Source organism: Balaenoptera borealis (assembly GCF_965194805.1).
Source record: "Balaenoptera borealis genome assembly, contig: HAP1_SCAFFOLD_1392, whole genome shotgun sequence".
NCBI lineage: Eukaryota > Metazoa > Chordata > Mammalia > Artiodactyla > Balaenopteridae > Balaenoptera > Balaenoptera borealis.
Window position 1 is genome coordinate 39833 of NW_028122830.1, and position 20130 is coordinate 59962.

Consider the following 20130-nt stretch of genomic DNA (forward strand, 5'->3'; position numbering starts at 1 on the left):
AGGTTCAATCCCATTTTCAAGTGTCCCTAGGTCCTGACGACTCCGGCTGTTCTCTCCCAGATCAGCATTTTCAGAACCAGGCTGCTCCTCTTGGCTGAGGGGATCGGTGCAGGCCAGCGGCTGGTGACTATCAGGGATTCCTAAAGGGAGTAGTGGAGGATCTTGGTTCTCTGTTGGGATCTGGTAGGCATCCAGAGGCTTTGAAAGCTTGGTTTTGATATCATCCACGTGCTTACTCTCTATTTGTCCCTGGCTTGGAGCTGGAGGCAGGGCCAGGAGACGCCTGGCACTCTGGACTGGAGCTGTCACTGAAATGTCCCCAAGTTCAGATGGTGGGTTACTCTCAAGTATGTGGCTGTTTCTGCTACTGCAGGACTCGGGGAGTTCTTGACTTTGTGTCACACAAAACGTCTGGCTTGGAGGTTGCAATCCCAGGGAATTTTTCATCACCAGGGGGGAGGTCTCCATCACTACAAAGGGATCAAGGGAGAAGTCAGTCCCTGGTAAGTGAGATGCTCCCCCTAAACACCAACACAGCAGTCATGTACCTTTCAAGGGGTTCAGGGGCAAGATGGGCAAGGCATTTCTACTAACTCTTCTTAAGGATCATGGACAGTGCCCTATGCTACGAGGTAAGCGGTGACTGTTGTAATTCTTACTGGTGAGCCTTTCCTGTCACTGATTCTCGGCTCGCTTTGTATTTCATAGGACTGTTATAAGTCCAATACAAAATGAGTCTTATTTTTAAAAACCTGAAATGTTTTACAAAGCCTAGCATTCTCATATAGGGTCCTTTCCATTCTCCCCACTTTCCCGAGAGGCCAAGAACACGTCACACCATGAACTAGGAGAGGGGGTAGAGCCCTTGCTGATGAAATACATCAACAAAGACAGAGTCTTAGCCTGCTTGCTCTCTGGACAGGATCTCGGACCACAAGGTCTTCAATCCTGGTATAAATGACGGAAGTGAGGACAGTTCAACTGGCACTCTGATAACAAGAGTTCTGAAACACCTTCCGAAGAGACTATAGCAGTAGATGAGGGAAGGGAGTGCTACAGTGTGGCAGTACAGGGGGAATGATCGGCTACAGCAGTGAAAAGTGTGGTACCGATTGGTGTGCTCTCGGGGTTCTTGTACATGTAGCATAGATGACCTCTACAGTGGCCCTCCCACCTTCCCACCTGCATTAGGTGTTCTTTTTTTTTGTAATTTATGTTTATGTATTTATTTACTGTTTGAACTTATTTATTCTACGTATTTATTTTTTTGGCTGCACTGGGTCTCTCATTGCTGTGCACGGGCTTTCTCTAGTTGGCGGCTAGCGGGGGCTACTCTCGGTTGCGGTGTGCGGGCTTCTCATCGCGGTGGCTTCTCTTGTTGCGGAGCGTGGGCTGTAGGCACGTGGGCTTCGGTAGTTGAGGCTCACGGGCTCTAGAATGCAGGCTCCGTCGTTGTGGCACATGCGCTTAGTTGCTGCACGGCATGTGGGATCTTCGCAGACCAGGGCTCGAACCCGTGTCCCCCGCATTGCATTGGCAGGCGGATTCTTAACCACGGCGCCACCAGGGAAGCCCTAGGTGTTCTCATATAGAGTCTAAAAACAGAGGGCACTGAGCGAAGGTAGTGGTTATTAAAGGCTCAGGATCTAAATTCTACCTGCCTCTACACCCCTTCCCAGCTGTCGATTTGACCCCATTTTTGAATGCCGACCTCATTCTTCAACTTTCTCTGGCGTTTGTTAATACTCACCTTGAAAACTTGTTTCTGTGATGCGTTGAGCAGACACAGGGTGGCAGACTGCAGAGGCGGAAGCTGGTGGTCGGATATTTGTGGGCTGAATCTCCTTCGGTCCCATTCCCATTTCTGGTTGCCCAGAGGCCCGACTTCCTGTGTATGACGCCGAGCCGTAGGATTGCGGGCAGGAGCCAAGTTCTCCATACAGTAAAGACCCCAGTGTGCCTTGGTCATAGTAATATACCTGGCTTCCTTCCTGGCAGGGAAGTGACAGGCGGCTCTGCCCCTGATTTGGAATCTGAGATGGTGTTCCCTGAGCAAGGCTGGCAGAAAGCGATGGATGTAGAGGGACCATGTTCTTGGCGTCTGAAGTTTTATCATACTGGGCTGCCAGAAACATGGAGGAGGCAGCTGTGTGGCGGTCAGTGAGTGCCAGAGTAAAGTCTCCGAGTGAAGAAGAATTCTTTTCAGTGCTTGCTGTGATGTCCCACTCAAGAACACCTGGATAGGAAGCAGCTGAAGTGGAGATCTGGCTGTGGTCAGTAACTCCAGATAACATAGTCGTGCTAGAATGTTGGTAAAGGTAGGCACTACCCATGAGTGTCTGGAAAGGGGTACCGGTAGCCGATGCCGAACTGACGGCAGGGGCAGAGACTCTGGAGAAGTTGCAGACACTTCGTGTTAGGGAAGTTGCATTGCTCACCACAGGAGGAGAATGCTGCAGAGAATTTAGAGTTCCAAGTAGAGATGGATGTTGGAAATTTTCTGTAAGAACAAGAGGGTCATGAAAAACTCAGGGAGGTTGAGAAATTCTCACTACGTTTGAGGAACGGCATCATCTGAAGGTTCTTGCTATCAGGACACCTCTACTATCACTACTTCCTGAGAAACCCAAAATCAGACAGTTGATGATGGCTGTAAGGACTGAGCAGTTTTCCACTCTTCTCTATTCACTGCCTGTGCTCCCATCTTGGGCACAGACGGGCAGAAGAGCCAAGTGGTGTGGTTCAGAGATTGTTCTCTAGGCTGGAAGCAACCTTCTCCCTGCCCTGTCTTTCCCTTCAGCCTGCACTCGTATTGACTTCTATGCTATTTCCTAGACTGGAAGCATTTTAGAACTAGGAGGCCCTTAGAGAACTTCGATGTTCTCAGTCTCATTTCGTGAGTAAGGAAACTGAGGCTCAGAGAGGTCGGGTTGACTTGTTCAAGTTCTCTCATTATGTTAGTATCATTACCAGGTTTCAGAACCTAAGTATCCTGACTTCCTTGCCAGGACTCCACTCTGAGCATGATACTGCCAGAAAGCAGGAGAAATAGAACTTATAATATAGGCATTTTTTTTGTCCATTAGAAAACAGTACGGCTATTACCATTGTCGTCTTCAGTGTCTCCCTTTGCTTGTGCAGTTCCCACGCTATTACCTAGAGGTGACGTACAGCTCAGTCCAACTGGTGAATTGAAAGAGTCATTTTTGCCCTCTTCAAGCCTGGTTTCTCATCCTACCTCAAAATGATTACCCGAAAGTGGATTTCTTAAGTGCTTTTGGAAAGCGAAAAGTTATCTGATTACTTCAGATTACTCACCTATAAAGTGGTTATAACACCACCACCAATAATAATAGCAGTAATAATTAATAGATGAATAAGCTGATCTATTGCGTATGATTTATATGGAGGAAGATACAATAAGTTCTAGAAAGACAAAGAAAAATCATGACAAGCATATTACGTTAACGAAAAAGAAATCCATAGATATTAATGAAAACTGGGGTATGTGGCAAGTATCGAAGCCTAATGAATTTACTAACAAATGGCATTCTGTACCATCCATGCAATATTATGAAAGTGAATTTTGCCCACTCTATTTTAGTGAATACTGTTAACCAGAAAACACGATGGAGGTGATAGAGGTGAATGAATTCCTAGCCAATGCATACAGACAGAGAAGGTATGTCAGTAAAAAATGCATAACAAGCAACAGAATGCAATAAATGTGCATGTATAGGTAGCCACAACACATATAGACAAGTATTTCAATGAAAACCGGTACGAAGCAGACAGCAAAATAATAAGTGTAAAAGAGTTTCATTATTGTGCTCCTTCATATTTTTACCCAGCAAGTAAGAGGTATTAAGCCTAGGAGAAATATATATTTCAATGAATATAGCTTATATAATAAGCAGAAAGGAAGCTTAAAATGTATCAGGAAGGTTTTGGGATTTATCCTAGAACTTAGATTAGAATCATCTTCAGCATCCAAGAAGATGGCATCCCAAAACCTCAAAAAACCATCATGCCTAGAATCCAATTAAAAAAGATTTTCAAATGTAAGAAAATCCACAGGACTCCACAATATGGTTTTCGATAAACGTGGATGTTTGTTTGTTTTGTTTCTTTGGCCGCGCCGCGTGGCCCTGGCCGTGAAAGCACCGAGTCCTAAGCACTGGACCGCCAGGGAATTCCCTAAGTGGGGGGAATTAGAGATGTGGGGCTTGACTTTTTCTTCTTCTTCTTCGGTAGCTAAGCTCTACAAGCGAACGATGGCTGTTGATCAATGTGCTCTCTGTGTTAGGAAGGAAATAACTGTAAAAATGAAAAGCAGCCTTGCCTTAGAACCTACATATCACACAAAGGAAAATAGTCCTTCTGATTCAATTTAGAAGATATCACTTAAAATGTTGAATTGGTGAAATGTCTACCTAGTTTAAAAATTAGAAAGAATAAAACACTGAAAAGCAGCCCCCTAGATAACCACTGTGGTTGCTTGCTTATAGGAGGCATCATTTCTAAAACGTATTTCTAAAATGTTTATATTCAAAACTGTCAAGTGGCCAACTGTATTCAGAGAGGCAATAAAAGAAAGAAAACGGAGTATGACTTTTCTGATAAGCTGCCTTTCCTGGTGATCCCCTGTTCTGGCCTTACTTTCCTTCTTAGTCTGTTAATGTAAGGGTTTGCTACCATCAACTTGGTTTTGCCCTGCTCTGAGCAGGTTTCCCTCTGTGCTGTTTCTGCTTTAATTGAAAATCTTTGGTTCCCATCAGCATTCCATTGCAAACTCCGTTTTTCTTGAGAGCTCCTCTATGCTTTCCCTCTTCATTCTTACATTTTCTCCCATCTCTTGGTGCCTGTTGGCCTGTGCTAATGAAAACCATCCTAAACTTCCTTACGCTCGACTCTGTGCCTCCCTGTAGAGCCCAGTACTCTCCATCCTCTCTCCCTATTCTCTCTTTTCAACTAGTCGAAATCCTAGTGGAGGGAGACCATTAGAGATGAAACATCTTGGTATATATTGCTAGTTTTCTATGTCCCCTGGCTTTTCTATGTTTCTGTTGAAACACTCTTGAGAAGTGTCTGATTTCGTTTTCTACATGGGTACCCTTTAAGGCTCAATACTGGAAAAGAAGGGGATCAGAGTGATCAACCCAACGTGGTATCCTAACGTAACAGTTAAGGAAAGCAACAGGCTTTGTGAGACGACAGCCAGTGATTTGTCCAAAGTCACACAGATAGTAAACGTCAAAGTCAAAAGTGAAATTAGGTCTCCAGACGTGTAGTTCAATACTTTCCCTCATTATTCCATGCTATTTTGAATCTCCTACTCAATTTAGGGGCAAAAGAAATCGAACGCAAAACTTTCCAAAGTTTCTTTTCTTACCTGACATGGTCAGAGAAGAGGAAGCATCCACTGCAGGTACAAGGGATGAGGAGACAACACTAGAGGATGTCTGAGTGGCTGCAGCTGAACGGCGCACGTGTCCAGTACAGAGGTCACTGGTTACTGGTCCAAACAGCTCCACGGAAACCCCAAGGCTCTACCAAGTGGTAGTAGGTTTGGTAGGAGAGTGATGTCACAAAGCAGGCAGTTGAAAGGTATGAGAGAGCCAGTAGGGAGGTCCGATCCCCAACAGGAAGGCGGGCTTGGGTGAAGAGAGTGTAGGAGAGCTAAAACAACACCTGAGTTTCTGAGCTCTGGGGAGGAAATCCTAGAAGACAGATTTACCTCCCCCAGGCTCTTCCATTAGGGAAATCATTGCCACATTTCTTACAGACGTTCATTAATACACTGAACTAAGAGTTACTTATATTCTACAGAGTATTCTATTTTATGTATCATATACTTAGAGCTATATAGATCTTATTTAATTAATAATCCTTAGGAAGGAAAGAGCCATCTAGTTTGAACTATTACAGTTGTTCTGAAATCATATGTGTCTAATGAGTGAACTGATAGCAGCTTTTAAGGAGCCAAAGTAGGGATTAAGAAGCTCTTTTTGTAACTTGGTTCAAGAGTAGGGTGAAGTTTCTTGAGTGTACCTTGTGGAGAATGTTGTGGTCCAAGGCTCTTCTCTTTTAGTTTCTTCTCCTTGACTCCTACCTTCCTTGGGCTGGGCTAGGCTAGGCTGGGGGCCAGGTTGGACTTGCGACTTAACATTTCTCTTCCGCTTTCTCTTTTTTTTTTTTCTTCCATTATGGGCATTGCTTCGAGGACAAGCCTTGATCTTGCATTGGACGTTACTTCCTGTCAACTTCCAGCAGCAGGAGTCTTCTTTTCAGTGCTTGATGCTTCACGAAATAGACTCTGCCCGTTGGCAGCAAATACCAGAGAGCTAGGAGACAGAGCTGGTTGCAGACCTTTCCTCTTCCAGCCTTTGGTTGCAATTGTTTGGCCCATAATTTGCTAGCTCTAGTTCCTTGGGCCACACAGGTATCCTGCCATCTCCAGCTCTTGTTATATGTGAGAGACATTCTGAACACTGTCCCTTTTTCTTTGCACAGAAGTATATACAGTGTGGCAGTTACTGTAATCTCCTCCGCCTTGCAAACAGCCACTCTAGAATCTTGGACCTCTAGGACTCTCTGTCTTGCATGCTTGGGGGCAAGGCCAAGCAAAATGAAGAGGAGAATAATTAGAGAAAGAGGAGGACGTTGGTGGAGAATTGGGAGCAGGTAAGGTGAAAGGGCACAGGAGAAAAGAGATGCATGTAGACTTTTTGGTTTCTGTGGGAAACAGGTTGACACACTTGGGCCTCATTTGGTATTAACAGAACAGAGAGTTAAAGATCTAAGTAGCTAGATAGTGTGCAGCAACTGCCATGAAGTCTGTACACTGAAGAGAACAGTCTCACATCTAGTTTTCATTTTGTTTTATGTCATAGTACCTTATTTATAGCATTCACTGGTGTGTTTGTAGAATACAGATGTTTTCAAATGCTCTGGTTTTGTCTACATGGTTATCTCCTTGTCCTGTTTGTAAGGAATCCAACATTGTAAGACATATTGCATGTTTTTCTCTTGACGATTGTTGACCTTGAAGCGTCATGAACTAACTTGAGCTGTTGGATTCTGTGGAGAAACGTTCAAAAGGGTCTGTGAAAAAGGCACTGTGGTGAGTCGCATTATGCACCCGAGCGTAAGGAGCAGATATCTGCCACCAGCCCAGCTTGGCCTGGATTGCCTCTGTTTTAGTTCCCCTGGTTAGTGCTTTTCTCCCTAACCACTCTTGTGACTGTGATAATGTGAGTAAGGGCGGAGTTGCTAATGATCTATGTGTGAGGTAAGCTGGTTTGAGGGAGGAAATCTATGGACCTAGTCATTTTCCTTGGTGGTAAGCTTTCAGGGGTGCAGAGATTGATCTTCCTGGGGCCTTTTCTGGTCCCAGGAAGATATCGCATAGATGGGACCTCCCAAGACACACATTGAATCTTTAGGCCTGTTTTTCCTATTATGAGGTACGAGTTTCTTCACTGATGGGGATGATGCTTATCTGAGAAGAAATTGTGAAAGGTGGTGTAGTGTAGAGGTGTGGCTTAAGCTTTTAAGTTTTCCTCCAGGTTTTTCCCCTAAGCTTCCTACTTCGGACGGCCTACTTACATGATACTAGTAGGTGATGTCCGGCTAACAACTTCCTAAATATACCTGCAAGCCAGATCAGTGTCTCTTTTCTCTGTATTCCCATGGAAATCAAGAGTCCCGCCGAATTTTCCATCGAAACAGTTGATTTGTGTTGTCTCTAGGAATTCTAAAGGGCGTACCGTTGCTTCCTAACCGGTGTCATTTGGGAGATCCGCCTCTGTACGTTCAAATGATTAATTTTGAGACTTTGCTCATGTGTGCAGTAAACCCTTGAATTCCCTAAGACCTTCCTTTCCTCCATCTCCTACCCCATTAAGCCCGCTTCAGTTCATCTCCTGAATTTCTTTGGAATCTGTCAGCCAGCTCTTCCTCAACTTCCTAATACTGAACTTGCCTGTCTGTTGCGATTAGGTCCTAACTAGTGTCCATATATCTTGTTTCCTTCCAATCCACTCTTCACACAAGAAACCTTCAAAGCAAGTTGGAACGTTGCTCATAAACATCGCTCACAAGCATTGTTTTGAGAATAGAAAACACACTGTTGGCCTTTAAGACTCTGCGTGGTCTAGAATCCTCTCTGCTTCTCTAGTCCCATCTTGTGCCACTTTTGCCCTCACTTTCTATGCTTCAGATACACTGAATTAACCTTAGTTCTCACTCATCTGACAGAAGTCAGTTCAGATACTATTTTTCACTGTGATTCCTAGCATTAAGGAATTTGATTATCAGGTTTTGTATGAGGACTATTTCATCAGGGGTACAGAAGTTCTGGCCATCTCTGGTTTTGGATACCCCTTATTTGTTGAGACCTTTGCGTTGTTTGGTTGCCTTTTGTCTGTTTTCCAGATGGGGAAGTATAGGTTATTACTAGGTGGGGTTGAACAAGTGGAGCAGCAAACTGCAAAGCAGAAAGAAGAGGGACGTACTATAGAGGGATATGACTTCCATTCTCAAGGCGCCTGCATCCTGTGCAGGGAGACAGCCTAACATAAAATGTGCCTAACAACAAATATATTGACTTCTTACTAAAAATCTCCAGTTCATAGAACCGAGGGGTTTGTACCTTCTCCTTTAAAAGTGATAGTCCTGGGACTTCCCCGGTGGTCCCGTGGTGAAGACTCTGCGCTTCCAATGCAGCAGGCGTGGGTTCAATCCCTGGTTGGGGAGCTAAGATCCCACATGCTGCGCAGCCAAAGAAATTTTTTTCGAACGTTATACTCCTGTATTGTTGGCTTTAGTGGTTTAGATTTTGTTTTACTGTTAAGAAGATTTCAGTTTATTTACCGGGAACAAACAACACATAATGTAAAAATAGTTTCCCAGAAACGATTTCCATCATTCTCTTCTTCCCTTTCTCCCGCAGACTGGTGTTTCACCTTGACAAGTTCTCTGTCATTCCATAGGAAAGCTGTCTGGCTTGGAGGTTGCAATCCCAGGGAATTTTTCATCAGCGGGGAAGTCTCCATCACTACAGAGGAATCAAGGGAGAAGTCAGTCCCTGGTAAGTGAGATGCTCCCCCTAAACACCAACACAGCAGTCGTGTACCTTTCAAGGGGTTCAGGGGCAAGATGGGCAAGGCATTTCTACTAACTCTTCTTAAGGATCACGGACAGTGCCCTATGCTACGAGGTAAGCGGTGACTGTTGTAGTTCTTACTGGTGATCCTTTCCTGTCACTGATTCTCGGCTTTCTTTGTATTTCATAGGACTGTTGTAAGTCCAATACAAAATGAGTCTTATTTTTAAAAACCTGAAATGTTTTACAGAGCCTAGCATTCTCATATAGGGTCCTTTCCATTCTCCCCACTTTCCCGAGAGGCCAAGAACACGTCACACCATGAACTAGGAGAGGGGGTAGAGCCCTTGCTGATGAAATACATCAACAAAGACAGAGTCTTAGCCTGCTTGCTCTCTGGACAGGATCTCGGACCACAAGGTCTTCAATCCTGGTATAAATGAAGGAAGTGAGGACAGTTCAACTGGCACTCTGATAACAAGAGTTCTGAAACACCTTCCGAAGAGACTATAGCAGTAGATGAGGGAAGGGAGTGCTACAGTGTGGCAGTACAGGGGGAATGATCGGCTACAGCAGTGAAAAGTGTGGTACCGATTGGTGTGCTCTCGGGGTTCTTGTACATGTAGCATAGATGACCTCTACAGTGGCCCTCCCACCTTCCCACCTGCATTAGGTGTTCTTTTTTTTTGTAATTTATGTTTATGTATTTATTTACTGTTTGAACTTATTTATTCTACGTATTTATTTTTTTGGCTGCACTGGGTCTCTCATTGCTGTGCACGGGCTTTCTCTAGTTGGCGGCTAGCGGGGGCTACTCTCGGTTGCGGTGTGCGGGCATCTCATCGCGGTGGCTTCTCTTGTTGCGGAGCGTGGGCTGTAGGCACGTGGGCTTCGGTAGTTGAGGCTCACGGGCTCTAGAATGCAGGCTCCGTCGTTGTGGCACATGCGCTTAGTTGCTGCACGGCATGTGGGATCTTCGCAGACCAGGGCTCGAACCCGTGTCCCCCGCATTGCATTGGCAGGCGGATTCTTAACCACGGCGCCACCAGGGAAGCCCTAGGTGTTCTCATATAGAGTCTAAAAACAGAGGGCACTGAGCGAAGGTAGTGGTTATTAAAGGCTCAGGATCTAAATTCTACCTGCCTCTACACCCCTTCCCAGCTGTCGATTTGACCCCATTTTTGAATGCCGACCTCATTCTTCAACTTTCTCTGGCGTTTGTTAATACTCACCTTGAAAACTTGTTTCTGTGATGCGTTGAGCAGACACAGGGTGGCAGACTGCAGAGGCGGAAGCTGGTGGTCGGATATTTGTGGGCTGAATCTCCTTCGGTCCCATTCCCATTTCTGGTTGCCCAGAGGCCCGACTTCCTGTGTATGACGCCGAGCCGTAGGATTGCGGGCAGGAGCCAAGTTCTCCATACAGTAAAGACCCCAGTGTGCCTTGGTCATAGTAATATACCTGGCTTCCTTCCTGGCAGGGAAGTGACAGGCGGCTCTGCCCCTGATTTGGAATCTGAGATGGTGTTCCCTGAGCAAGGCTGGCAGAAAGCGATGGATGTAGAGGGACCATGTTCTTGGCGTCTGAAGTTTTATCATACTGGGCTGCCAGAAACATGGAGGAGGCAGCTGTGTGGCGGTCAGTGAGTGCCAGAGTAAAGTCTCCGAGTGAAGAAGAATTCTTTTCAGTGCTTGCTGTGATGTCCCACTCAAGAACACCTGGATAGGAAGCAGCTGAAGTGGAGATCTGGCTGTGGTCAGTAACTCCAGATAACATAGTCGTGCTAGAATGTTGGTAAAGGTAGGCACTACCCATGAGTGTCTGGAAAGGGGTACCGGTAGCCGATGCCGAACTGACGGCAGGGGCAGAGACTCTGGAGAAGTTGCAGACACTTCGTGTTAGGGAAGTTGCATTGCTCACCACAGGAGGAGAATGCTGCAGAGAATTTAGAGTTCCAAGTAGAGATGGATGTTGGAAATTTTCTGTAAGAACAAGAGGGTCATGAAAAACTCAGGGAGGTTGAGAAATTCTCACTACGTTTGAGGAACGGCATCATCTGAAGGTTCTTGCTATCAGGACACCTCTACTATCACTACTTCCTGAGAAACCCAAAATCAGACAGTTGATGATGGCTGTAAGGACTGAGCAGTTTTCCACTCTTCTCTATTCACTGCCTGTGCTCCCATCTTGGGCACAGACGGGCAGAAGAGCCAAGTGGTGTGGTTCAGAGATTGTTCTCTAGGCTGGAAGCAACCTTCTCCCTGCCCTGTCTTTCCCTTCAGCCTGCACTCGTATTGACTTCTATGCTATTTCCTAGACTGGAAGCATTTTAGAACTAGGAGGCCCTTAGAGAACTTCGATGTTCTCAGTCTCATTTCGTGAGTAAGGAAACTGAGGCTCAGAGAGGTCGGGTTGACTTGTTCAAGTTCTCTCATTATGTTAGTATCATTACCAGGTTTCAGAACCTAAGTATCCTGACTTCCTTGCCAGGACTCCACTCTGAGCATGATACTGCCAGAAAGCAGGAGAAATAGAACTTATAATATAGGCATTTTTTTTGTCCATTAGAAAACAGTACGGCTATTACCATTGTCGTCTTCAGTGTCTCCCTTTGCTTGTGCAGTTCCCACGCTATTACCTAGAGGTGACGTACAGCTCAGTCCAACTGGTGAATTGAAAGAGTCATTTTTGCCCTCTTCAAGCCTGGTTTCTCATCCTACCTCAAAATGATTACCCGAAAGTGGATTTCTTAAGTGCTTTTGGAAAGGGAAAAGTTATCTGATTACTTCAGATTACTCACCTATAAAGTGGTTATAACACCACCACCAATAATAATAGCAGTAATAATTAATAGATGAATAAGCTGATCTATTGCGTATGATTTATATGGAGGAAGATACAATAAGTTCTAGAAAGACAAAGAAAAATCATGACAAGCATATTACGTTAACGAAAAAGAAATCCATAGATATTAATGAAAACTGGGGTATGTGGCAAGTATCGAAGCCTAATGAATTTACTAACAAATGGCATTCTGTACCATCCATGCAATATTATGAAAGTGAATTTTGCCCACTCTATTTTAGTGAATACTGTTAACCAGAAAACACGATGGAGGTGATAGAGGTGAATGAATTCCTAGCCAATGCATACAGACAGAGAAGGTATGTCAGTAAAAAATGCATAACAAGCAACAGAATGCAATAAATGTGCATGTATAGGTAGCCACAACACATATAGACAAGTATTTCAATGAAAACCGGTACGAAGCAGACAGCAAAATAATAAGTGTAAAAGAGTTTCATTATTGTGCTCCTTCATATTTTTACCCAGCAAGTAAGAGGTATTAAGCCTAGGAGAAATATATATTTCAATGAATATAGCTTATATAATAAGCAGAAAGGAAGCTTAAAATGTATCAGGAAGGTTTTGGGATTTATCCTAGAACTTAGATTAGAATCATCTTCAGCATCCAAGAAGATGGCATCCCAAAACCTCAAAAAACCATCATGCCTAGAATCCAATTAAAAAAGATTTTCAAATGTAAGAAAATCCACAGGACTCCACAATATGGTTTTCGATAAACGTGGATGTTTGTTTGTTTTGTTTCTTTGGCCGCGCCGCGTGGCCCTGGCCGTGAAAGCACCGAGTCCTAAGCACTGGACCGCCAGGGAATTCCCTAAGTGGGGGGAATTAGAGATGTGGGGCTTGACTTTTTCTTCTTCTTCTTCGGTAGCTAAGCTCTACAAGCGAACGATGGCTGTTGATCAATGTGCTCTCTGTGTTAGGAAGGAAATAACTGTAAAAATGAAAAGCAGCCTTGCCTTAGAACCTACATATCACACAAAGGAAAATAGTCCTTCTGATTCAATTTAGAAGATATCACTTAAAATGTTGAATTGGTGAAATGTCTACCTAGTTTAAAAATTAGAAAGAATAAAACACTGAAAAGCAGCCCCCTAGATAACCACTGTGGTTGCTTGCTTATAGGAGGCATCATTTCTAAAACGTATTTCTAAAATGTTTATATTCAAAACTGTCAAGTGGCCAACTGTATTCAGAGAGGCAATAAAAGAAAGAAAACGGAGTATGACTTTTCTGATAAGCTGCCTTTCCTGGTGATCCCCTGTTCTGGCCTTACTTTCCTTCTTAGTCTGTTAATGTAAGGGTTTGCTACCATCAACTTGGTTTTGCCCTGCTCTGAGCAGGTTTCCCTCTGTGCTGTTTCTGCTTTAATTGAAAATCTTTGGTTCCCATCAGCATTCCATTGCAAACTCCGTTTTTCTTGAGAGCTCCTCTATGCTTTCCCTCTTCATTCTTACATTTTCTCCCATCTCTTGGTGCCTGTTGGCCTGTGCTAATGAAAACCATCCTAAACTTCCTTACGCTCGACTCTGTGCCTCCCTGTAGAGCCCAGTACTCTCCATCCTCTCTCCCTATTCTCTCTTTTCAACTAGTCGAAATCCTAGTGGAGGGAGACCATTAGAGATGAAACATCTTGGTATATATTGCTAGTTTTCTATGTCCCCTGGCTTTTCTATGTTTCTGTTGAAACACTCTTGAGAAGTGTCTGATTTCGTTTTCTACATGGGTACCCTTTAAGGCTCAATACTGGAAAAGAAGGGGATCAGAGTGATCAACCCAACGTGGTATCCTAACGTAACAGTTAAGGAAAGCAACAGGCTTTGTGAGACGACAGCCAGTGATTTGTCCAAAGTCACACAGATAGTAAACGTCAAAGTCAAAAGTGAAATTAGGTCTCCAGACGTGTAGTTCAATACTTTCCCTCATTATTCCATGCTATTTTGAATCTCCTACTCAATTTAGGGGCAAAAGAAATCGAACGCAAAACTTTCCAAAGTTTCTTTTCTTACCTGACATGGTCAGAGAAGAGGAAGCATCCACTGCAGGTACAAGGGATGAGGAGACAACACTAGAGGATGTCTGAGTGGCTGCAGCTGAACGGCGCACGTGTCCAGTACAGAGGTCACTGGTTACTGGTCCAAACAGCTCCACGGAAACCCCAAGGCTCTACCAAGTGGTAGTAGGTTTGGTAGGAGAGTGATGTCACAAAGCAGGCAGTTGAAAGGTATGAGAGAGCCAGTAGGGAGGTCCGATCCCCAACAGGAAGGCGGGCTTGGGTGAAGAGAGTGTAGGAGAGCTAAAACAACACCTGAGTTTCTGAGCTCTGGGGAGGAAATCCTAGAAGACAGATTTACCTCCCCCAGGCTCTTCCATTAGGGAAATCATTGCAACATTTCTTACAGACGTTCATTAATACACTGAACTAAGAGTTACTTATATTCTACAGAGTATTCTATTTTATGTATCATATACTTAGAGCTATATAGATCTTATTTAATTAATAATCCTTAGGAAGGAAAGAGCCATCTAGTTTGAACTATTACAGTTGTTCTGAAATCATATGTGTCTAATGAGTGAACTGATAGCAGCTTTTAAGGAGCCAAAGTAGGGATTAAGAAGCTCTTTTTGTAACTTGGTTCAAGAGTAGGGTGAAGTTTCTTGAGTGTACCTTGTGGAGAATGTTGTGGTCCAAGGCTCTTCTCTTTTAGTTTCTTCTCCTTGACTCCTACCTTCCTTGGGCTGGGCTAGGCTAGGCTGGGGGCCAGGTTGGACTTGCGACTTAACATTTCTCTTCCGCTTTCTCTTTTTTTTTTTTCTTCCATTATGGGCATTGCTTCGAGGACAAGCCTTGATCTTGCATTGGACGTTACTTCCTGTCAACTTCCAGCAGCAGGAGTCTTCTTTTCAGTGCTTGATGCTTCACGAAATAGACTCTGCCCGTTGGCAGCAAATACCAGAGAGCTAGGAGACAGAGCTGGTTGCAGACCTTTCCTCTTCCAGCCTTTGGTTGCAATTGTTTGGCCCATAATTTGCTAGCTCTAGTTCCTTGGGCCACACAGGTATCCTGCCATCTCCAGCTCTTGTTATATGTGAGAGACATTCTGAACACTGTCCCTTTTTCTTTGCACAGAAGTATATACAGTGTGGCAGTTACTGTAATCTCCTCCGCCTTGCAAACAGCCACTCTAGAATCTTGGACCTCTAGGACTCTCTGTCTTGCATGCTTGGGGGCAAGGCCAAGCAAAATGAAGAGGAGAATAATTAGAGAAAGAGGAGGACGTTGGTGGAGAATTGGGAGCAGGTAAGGTGAAAGGGCACAGGAGAAAAGAGATGCGTGTAGACTTTTTGGTTTCTGTGGGAAACAGGTTGACACACTTGGGCCTCATTTGGTATTAACAGAACAGAGAGTTAAAGATCTAAGTAGCTAGATAGTGTGCAGCAACTGCCATGAAGTCTGTACACTGAAGAGAACAGTCTCACATCTAGTTTTCATTTTGTTTTATGTCATAGTACCTTATTTATAGCATTCACTGGTGTGTTTGTAGAATACAGATGTTTTCAAATGCTCTGGTTTTGTCTACATGGTTATCTCCTTGTCCTGTTTGTAAGGAATCCAACATTGTAAGACATATTGCATGTTTTTCTCTTGACGATTGTTGACCTTGAAGCGTCATGAACTAACTTGAGCTGTTGGATTCTGTGGAGAAACGTTCAAAAGGGTCTGTGAAAAAGGCACTGTGGTGAGTCGCATTATGCACCCGAGCGTAAGGAGCAGATATCTGCCACCAGCCCAGCTTGGCCTGGATTGCCTCTGTTTTAGTTCCCCTGGTTAGTGCTTTTCTCCCTAACCACTCTTGTGACTGTGATAATGTGAGTAAGGGCGGAGTTGCTAATGATCTATGTGTGAGGTAAGCTGGTTTGAGGGAGGCAATCTATGGACCTAGTCATTTTCCTTGGTGGTAAGCTTTCAGGGGTGCAGAGATTGATCTTCCTGGGGCCTTTTCTGGTCCCAGGAAGATATCGCATAGATGGGACCTCCCAAGACACACATTGAATCTTTAGGCCTGTTTTTCCTATTATGAGGTACGAGTTTCTTCACTGATGGGGATGATGCTTATCTGAGAAGAAATTGTGAAAGGTGGTGTAGTGTAGAGGTGTGGCTTAAGCTTTTAAGTTTTCCTCCAGGTTTTTCCCCTAAGCTTCCTACTTCGGACGGCCTACTTACATGATACTAGTAGGTGATGTCCGGCTAACAACTTCCTAAATATACCTGCAAGCCAGATCAGTGTCTCTTTTCTCTGTATTCCCATGGAAATCAAGAGTCCCGCCGAATTTTCCATCGAAACAGTTGATTTGTGTTGTCTCTAGGAATTCTAAAGGGCGTACCGTTGCTTCCTAACCGGTGTCATTTGGGAGATCCGCCTCTGTACGTTCAAATGATTAATTTTGAGACTTTGCTCATGTGTGCAGTAAACCCTTGAATTCCCTAAGACCTTCCTTTCCTCCATCTCCTACCCCATTAAGCCCGCTTCAGTTCATCTCCTGAATTTCTTTGGAATCTGTCAGCCAGCTCTTCCTCAACTTCCTAATACTGAACTTGCCTGTCTGTTGCGATTAGGTCCTAACTAGTGTCCATATATCTTGTTTCCTTCCAATCCACTCTTCACACAAGAAACCTTCAAAGCAAGTTGGAACGTTGCTCATAAACATCGCTCACAAGCATTGTTTTGAGAATAGAAAACACACTGTTGGCCTTTAAGACTCTGCGTGGTCTAGAATCCTCTCTGCTTCTCTAGTCCCATCTTGTGCCACTTTTGCCCTCACTTTCTATGCTTCAGATACACTGAATTAACCTTAGTTCTCACTCATCTGACAGAAGTCAGTTCAGATACTATTTTTCACTGTGATTCCTAGCATTAAGGAATTTGATTATCAGGTTTTGTATGAGGACTATTTCATCAGGGGTACAGAAGTTCTGGCCATCTCCGGTTTTGGATACCCCTTATTTGTTGAGACCTTTGCGTTGTTTGGTTGCCTTTTGTCTGTTTTCCAGATGGGGAAGTATAGGTTATTACTAGGTGGGGTTGAACAAGTGGAGCAGCAAACTGCAAAGCAGAAAGAAGAGGGACGTACTATAGAGGGATATGACTTCCATTCTCAAGGCGCCTGCATCCTGTGCAGGGAGACAGCCTAACATAAAATGTGCCTAACAACAAATATATTGACTTCTTACTAAAAATCTCCAGTTCATAGAACCGAGGGGTTTGTACCTTCTCCTTTAAAAGTGATAGTCCTGGGACTTCCCCGGTGGTCCCGTGGTGAAGACTCTGCGCTTCCAATGCAGCAGGCGTGGGTTCAATCCCTGGTTGGGGAGCTAAGATCCCACATGCTGCGCAGCCAAAGAAATTTTTTTCGAACGTTATACTCCTGTATTATTGGCTTTAGTGGTTTAGATTTTGTTTTACTGTTAAGAAGATTTCAGTTTATTTACCGGGAACAAACAACACATAATGTAAAAATAGTTTCCCAGAAACGATTTCCATCATTCTCTTCTTCCCTTTCTCCCGCAGACTGGTGTTTCACCTTGACAAGTTCTCTGTCATTCCATAGGAAAGCTGTCTGGCTTGGAGGTTGCAATCCCAGGGAATTTTTCATCAGCGGGGAAGTCTCCATCACTACAGAGGAATCAAGGGAGAAGTCAGTCCCTGGTAAGTGAGATGCTCCCCCTAAACACCAACACAGCAGTCGTGTACCTTTCAAGGGGTTCAGGGGCAAGATGGGCAAGGCATTTCTACTAACTCTTCTTAAGGATCACGGACAGTGCCCTATGCTACGAGGTAAGCGGTGACTGTTGTAGTTCTTACTGGTGATCCTTTCCTGTCACTGATTCTCGGCTTTCTTTGTATTTCATAGGACTGTTGTAAGTCCAATACAAAATGAGTCTTATTTTTAAAAACCTGAAATGTTTTACAGAGCCTAGCATTCTCATATAGGGTCCTTTCCATTCTCCCCACTTTCCCGAGAGGCCAAGAACACGTCACACCATGAACTAGGAGAGGGGGTAGAGCCCTTGCTGATGAAATACATCAACAAAGACAGAGTCTTAGCCTGCTTGCTCTCTGGACAGGATCTCGGACCACAAGGTCTTCAATCCTGGTATAAATGAAGGAAGTGAGGACAGTTCAACTGGCACTCTGATAACAAGAGTTCTGAAACACCTTCCAAAGAGACTATAGCAGTAGATGAGGGAAGGGAGTGCTACAGTGTGGCAGTACAGGGGGAATGATCGGCTACAGCAGTGAAAAGTGTGGTACCGATTGGTGTGCTCTCGGGGTTCTTGTACATGTAGCATAGATGACCTCTACAGTGGCCCTCCCACCTTCCCACCTGCATTAGGTGTTCTTTTTTTTTGTAATTTATGTTTATGTATTTATTTACTGTTTGAACTTATTTATTCTACGTATTTATTTTTTTGGCTGCACTGGGTCTCTCATTGCTGTGCACGGGCTTTCTCTAGTTGGCGGCTAGCGGGGGCTACTCTCGGTTGCGGTGTGCGGGCATCTCATCGCGGTGGCTTCTCTTGTTGCGGAGCGTGGGCTGTAGGCACGTGGGCTTCGGTAGTTGAGGCTCACGGGCTCTAGAATGCAGGCTCCGTCGTTGTGGCACACGCGCTTAGTTGCTGCACGGCATGTGGGATCTTCGCAGACCAGGGCTCGAACCCGTGTCCCCCGCATTGCATTGGCAGGCGGATTCTTAACCACGGCGCCACCAGGGAAGCCCTAGGTGTTCTCATATAGAGTCTAAAAACAGAGAGCACTGAGAGAAGGTAGTGGTTATTAAAGGCTCAGGATCTAAATTCTACCTGTCTCTACACCCCTTCCCAGCTGTCGATTTGACCCCATTTTTGAATGCTGACCTCATTGTTCAACTTTTCTCTGCCGTCTGTATACTCACCTTGAAAACTTGTTTCTGTGATGCGTTGAGCAGACACAGGGTGGCAGACTGCAGAGGTGGAAGCTGGTGGTCGGATATTTGTGGGCTGAATCTCCTTCAGTCCCATTCCCATTTCTGGTTGCACAGAGGCCCGACTTCCTGTGTATGACGCCGAGCCGTAGGATTGCGGGCAGGAGCCAAGTTCTCCATACAGTAAAGACCCCAGTGTGCCTTGGTTACAGTAATATACCTGGCTTCCTTCCTGGCAGGGAAGTGACAGGCGGCTATGCCCCTGATTTGTTCGTGGGCCTCCTGATCCAGCAGTTCCCTTGGCTCTGCCCCTGTCGTCAGCTGCCCCTAGGATAACTCTGAGCCCTAGCCACTTCTCTGGTAGATTTCCCTATTCCCCCACTACAGTCACACCTGAATAAGGCAACTCAGACCTTTCAGAGATGTGTCCTGAACCTCTTGTTTTCTGAAATACCTATCTGGTGGTTGTGAGACTTAAGGCCAGCGTCCCCGAGAGACTTTTTCTATTTCTCCTAGTAAACCTAGACTCATCTTCTGTCACCTTCAACTCTACTCCAATTGTGTTCTTTCAACCCAGACCTCTGACCCTGCTTTTTACTTCTGCCATTTCATCCTCGCTCCTGCTTCCTTTCCTAAATCCATACGTCTCTTTTGGCCTTCCTAGCCCTGGGCCAAGTTCCTTCCTCTTTGCTCAGTTTTTACCCCTTTCCTTCATTCTCCCATCCAACTTTCAGTCCTTCCTTTCTCACGCCCCAGTTAGCAGCATCTGAAAATTCGAAAGGTTTGTTACTCGTCTATTAATTGTATTCCATTTACTTATTCAGTTCTATACCTATCTTACCTGTGTATGGAAGAACAGCTGGTAGCCAAGGTGGCACCAAGAATCCTAGCAGCTCTCACTTGACGTATCCGTAGTAGTCGGCAATTTCCATTTCGTTTTCCCTCTCGGTGAAAAATTGCAGCTTGCCCGAAGAGGTGTATCCGGCAGCATTCTCCCGTTGTTGTTGAGCCCGCCTCTTCATGGCCTCTCGCTCTGGCCTCTGCTCTTGTTCGATGGGCTTTGACATGACTGGCTCAGGCACGTTGGGTTCCCTCCATGGAACTCGTTGCTTGCTGAAGTCTTGGAGTAGAAATTGGGTTTGGAGCTTGGGTGGGGACTGGCGCTTATTCACAGCAGGGGGAACAGGCTCCCGCTG

At 44.9% G+C, this 20130-nt stretch overlaps 1 protein-coding gene across 1 annotated transcript in view; it reads left to right on the forward strand.

Moving 5' to 3' along the window:
• The window catches only part of LOC309622014 (uncharacterized protein), a 127383-nt gene that overhangs the window by 20826 nt on the left and 86427 nt on the right, over positions 1-20130 (forward strand). Inside the window, exons 5-6 of the mRNA XM_082409234.1 lie at positions 8954-9091; positions 17542-17683. Of these exons, the coding sequence (XP_082265360.1) occupies positions 8954-9091; positions 17542-17683 (280 nt within the window). The remainder of the gene's footprint in view (positions 1-8953; positions 9092-17541; positions 17684-20130) is intronic.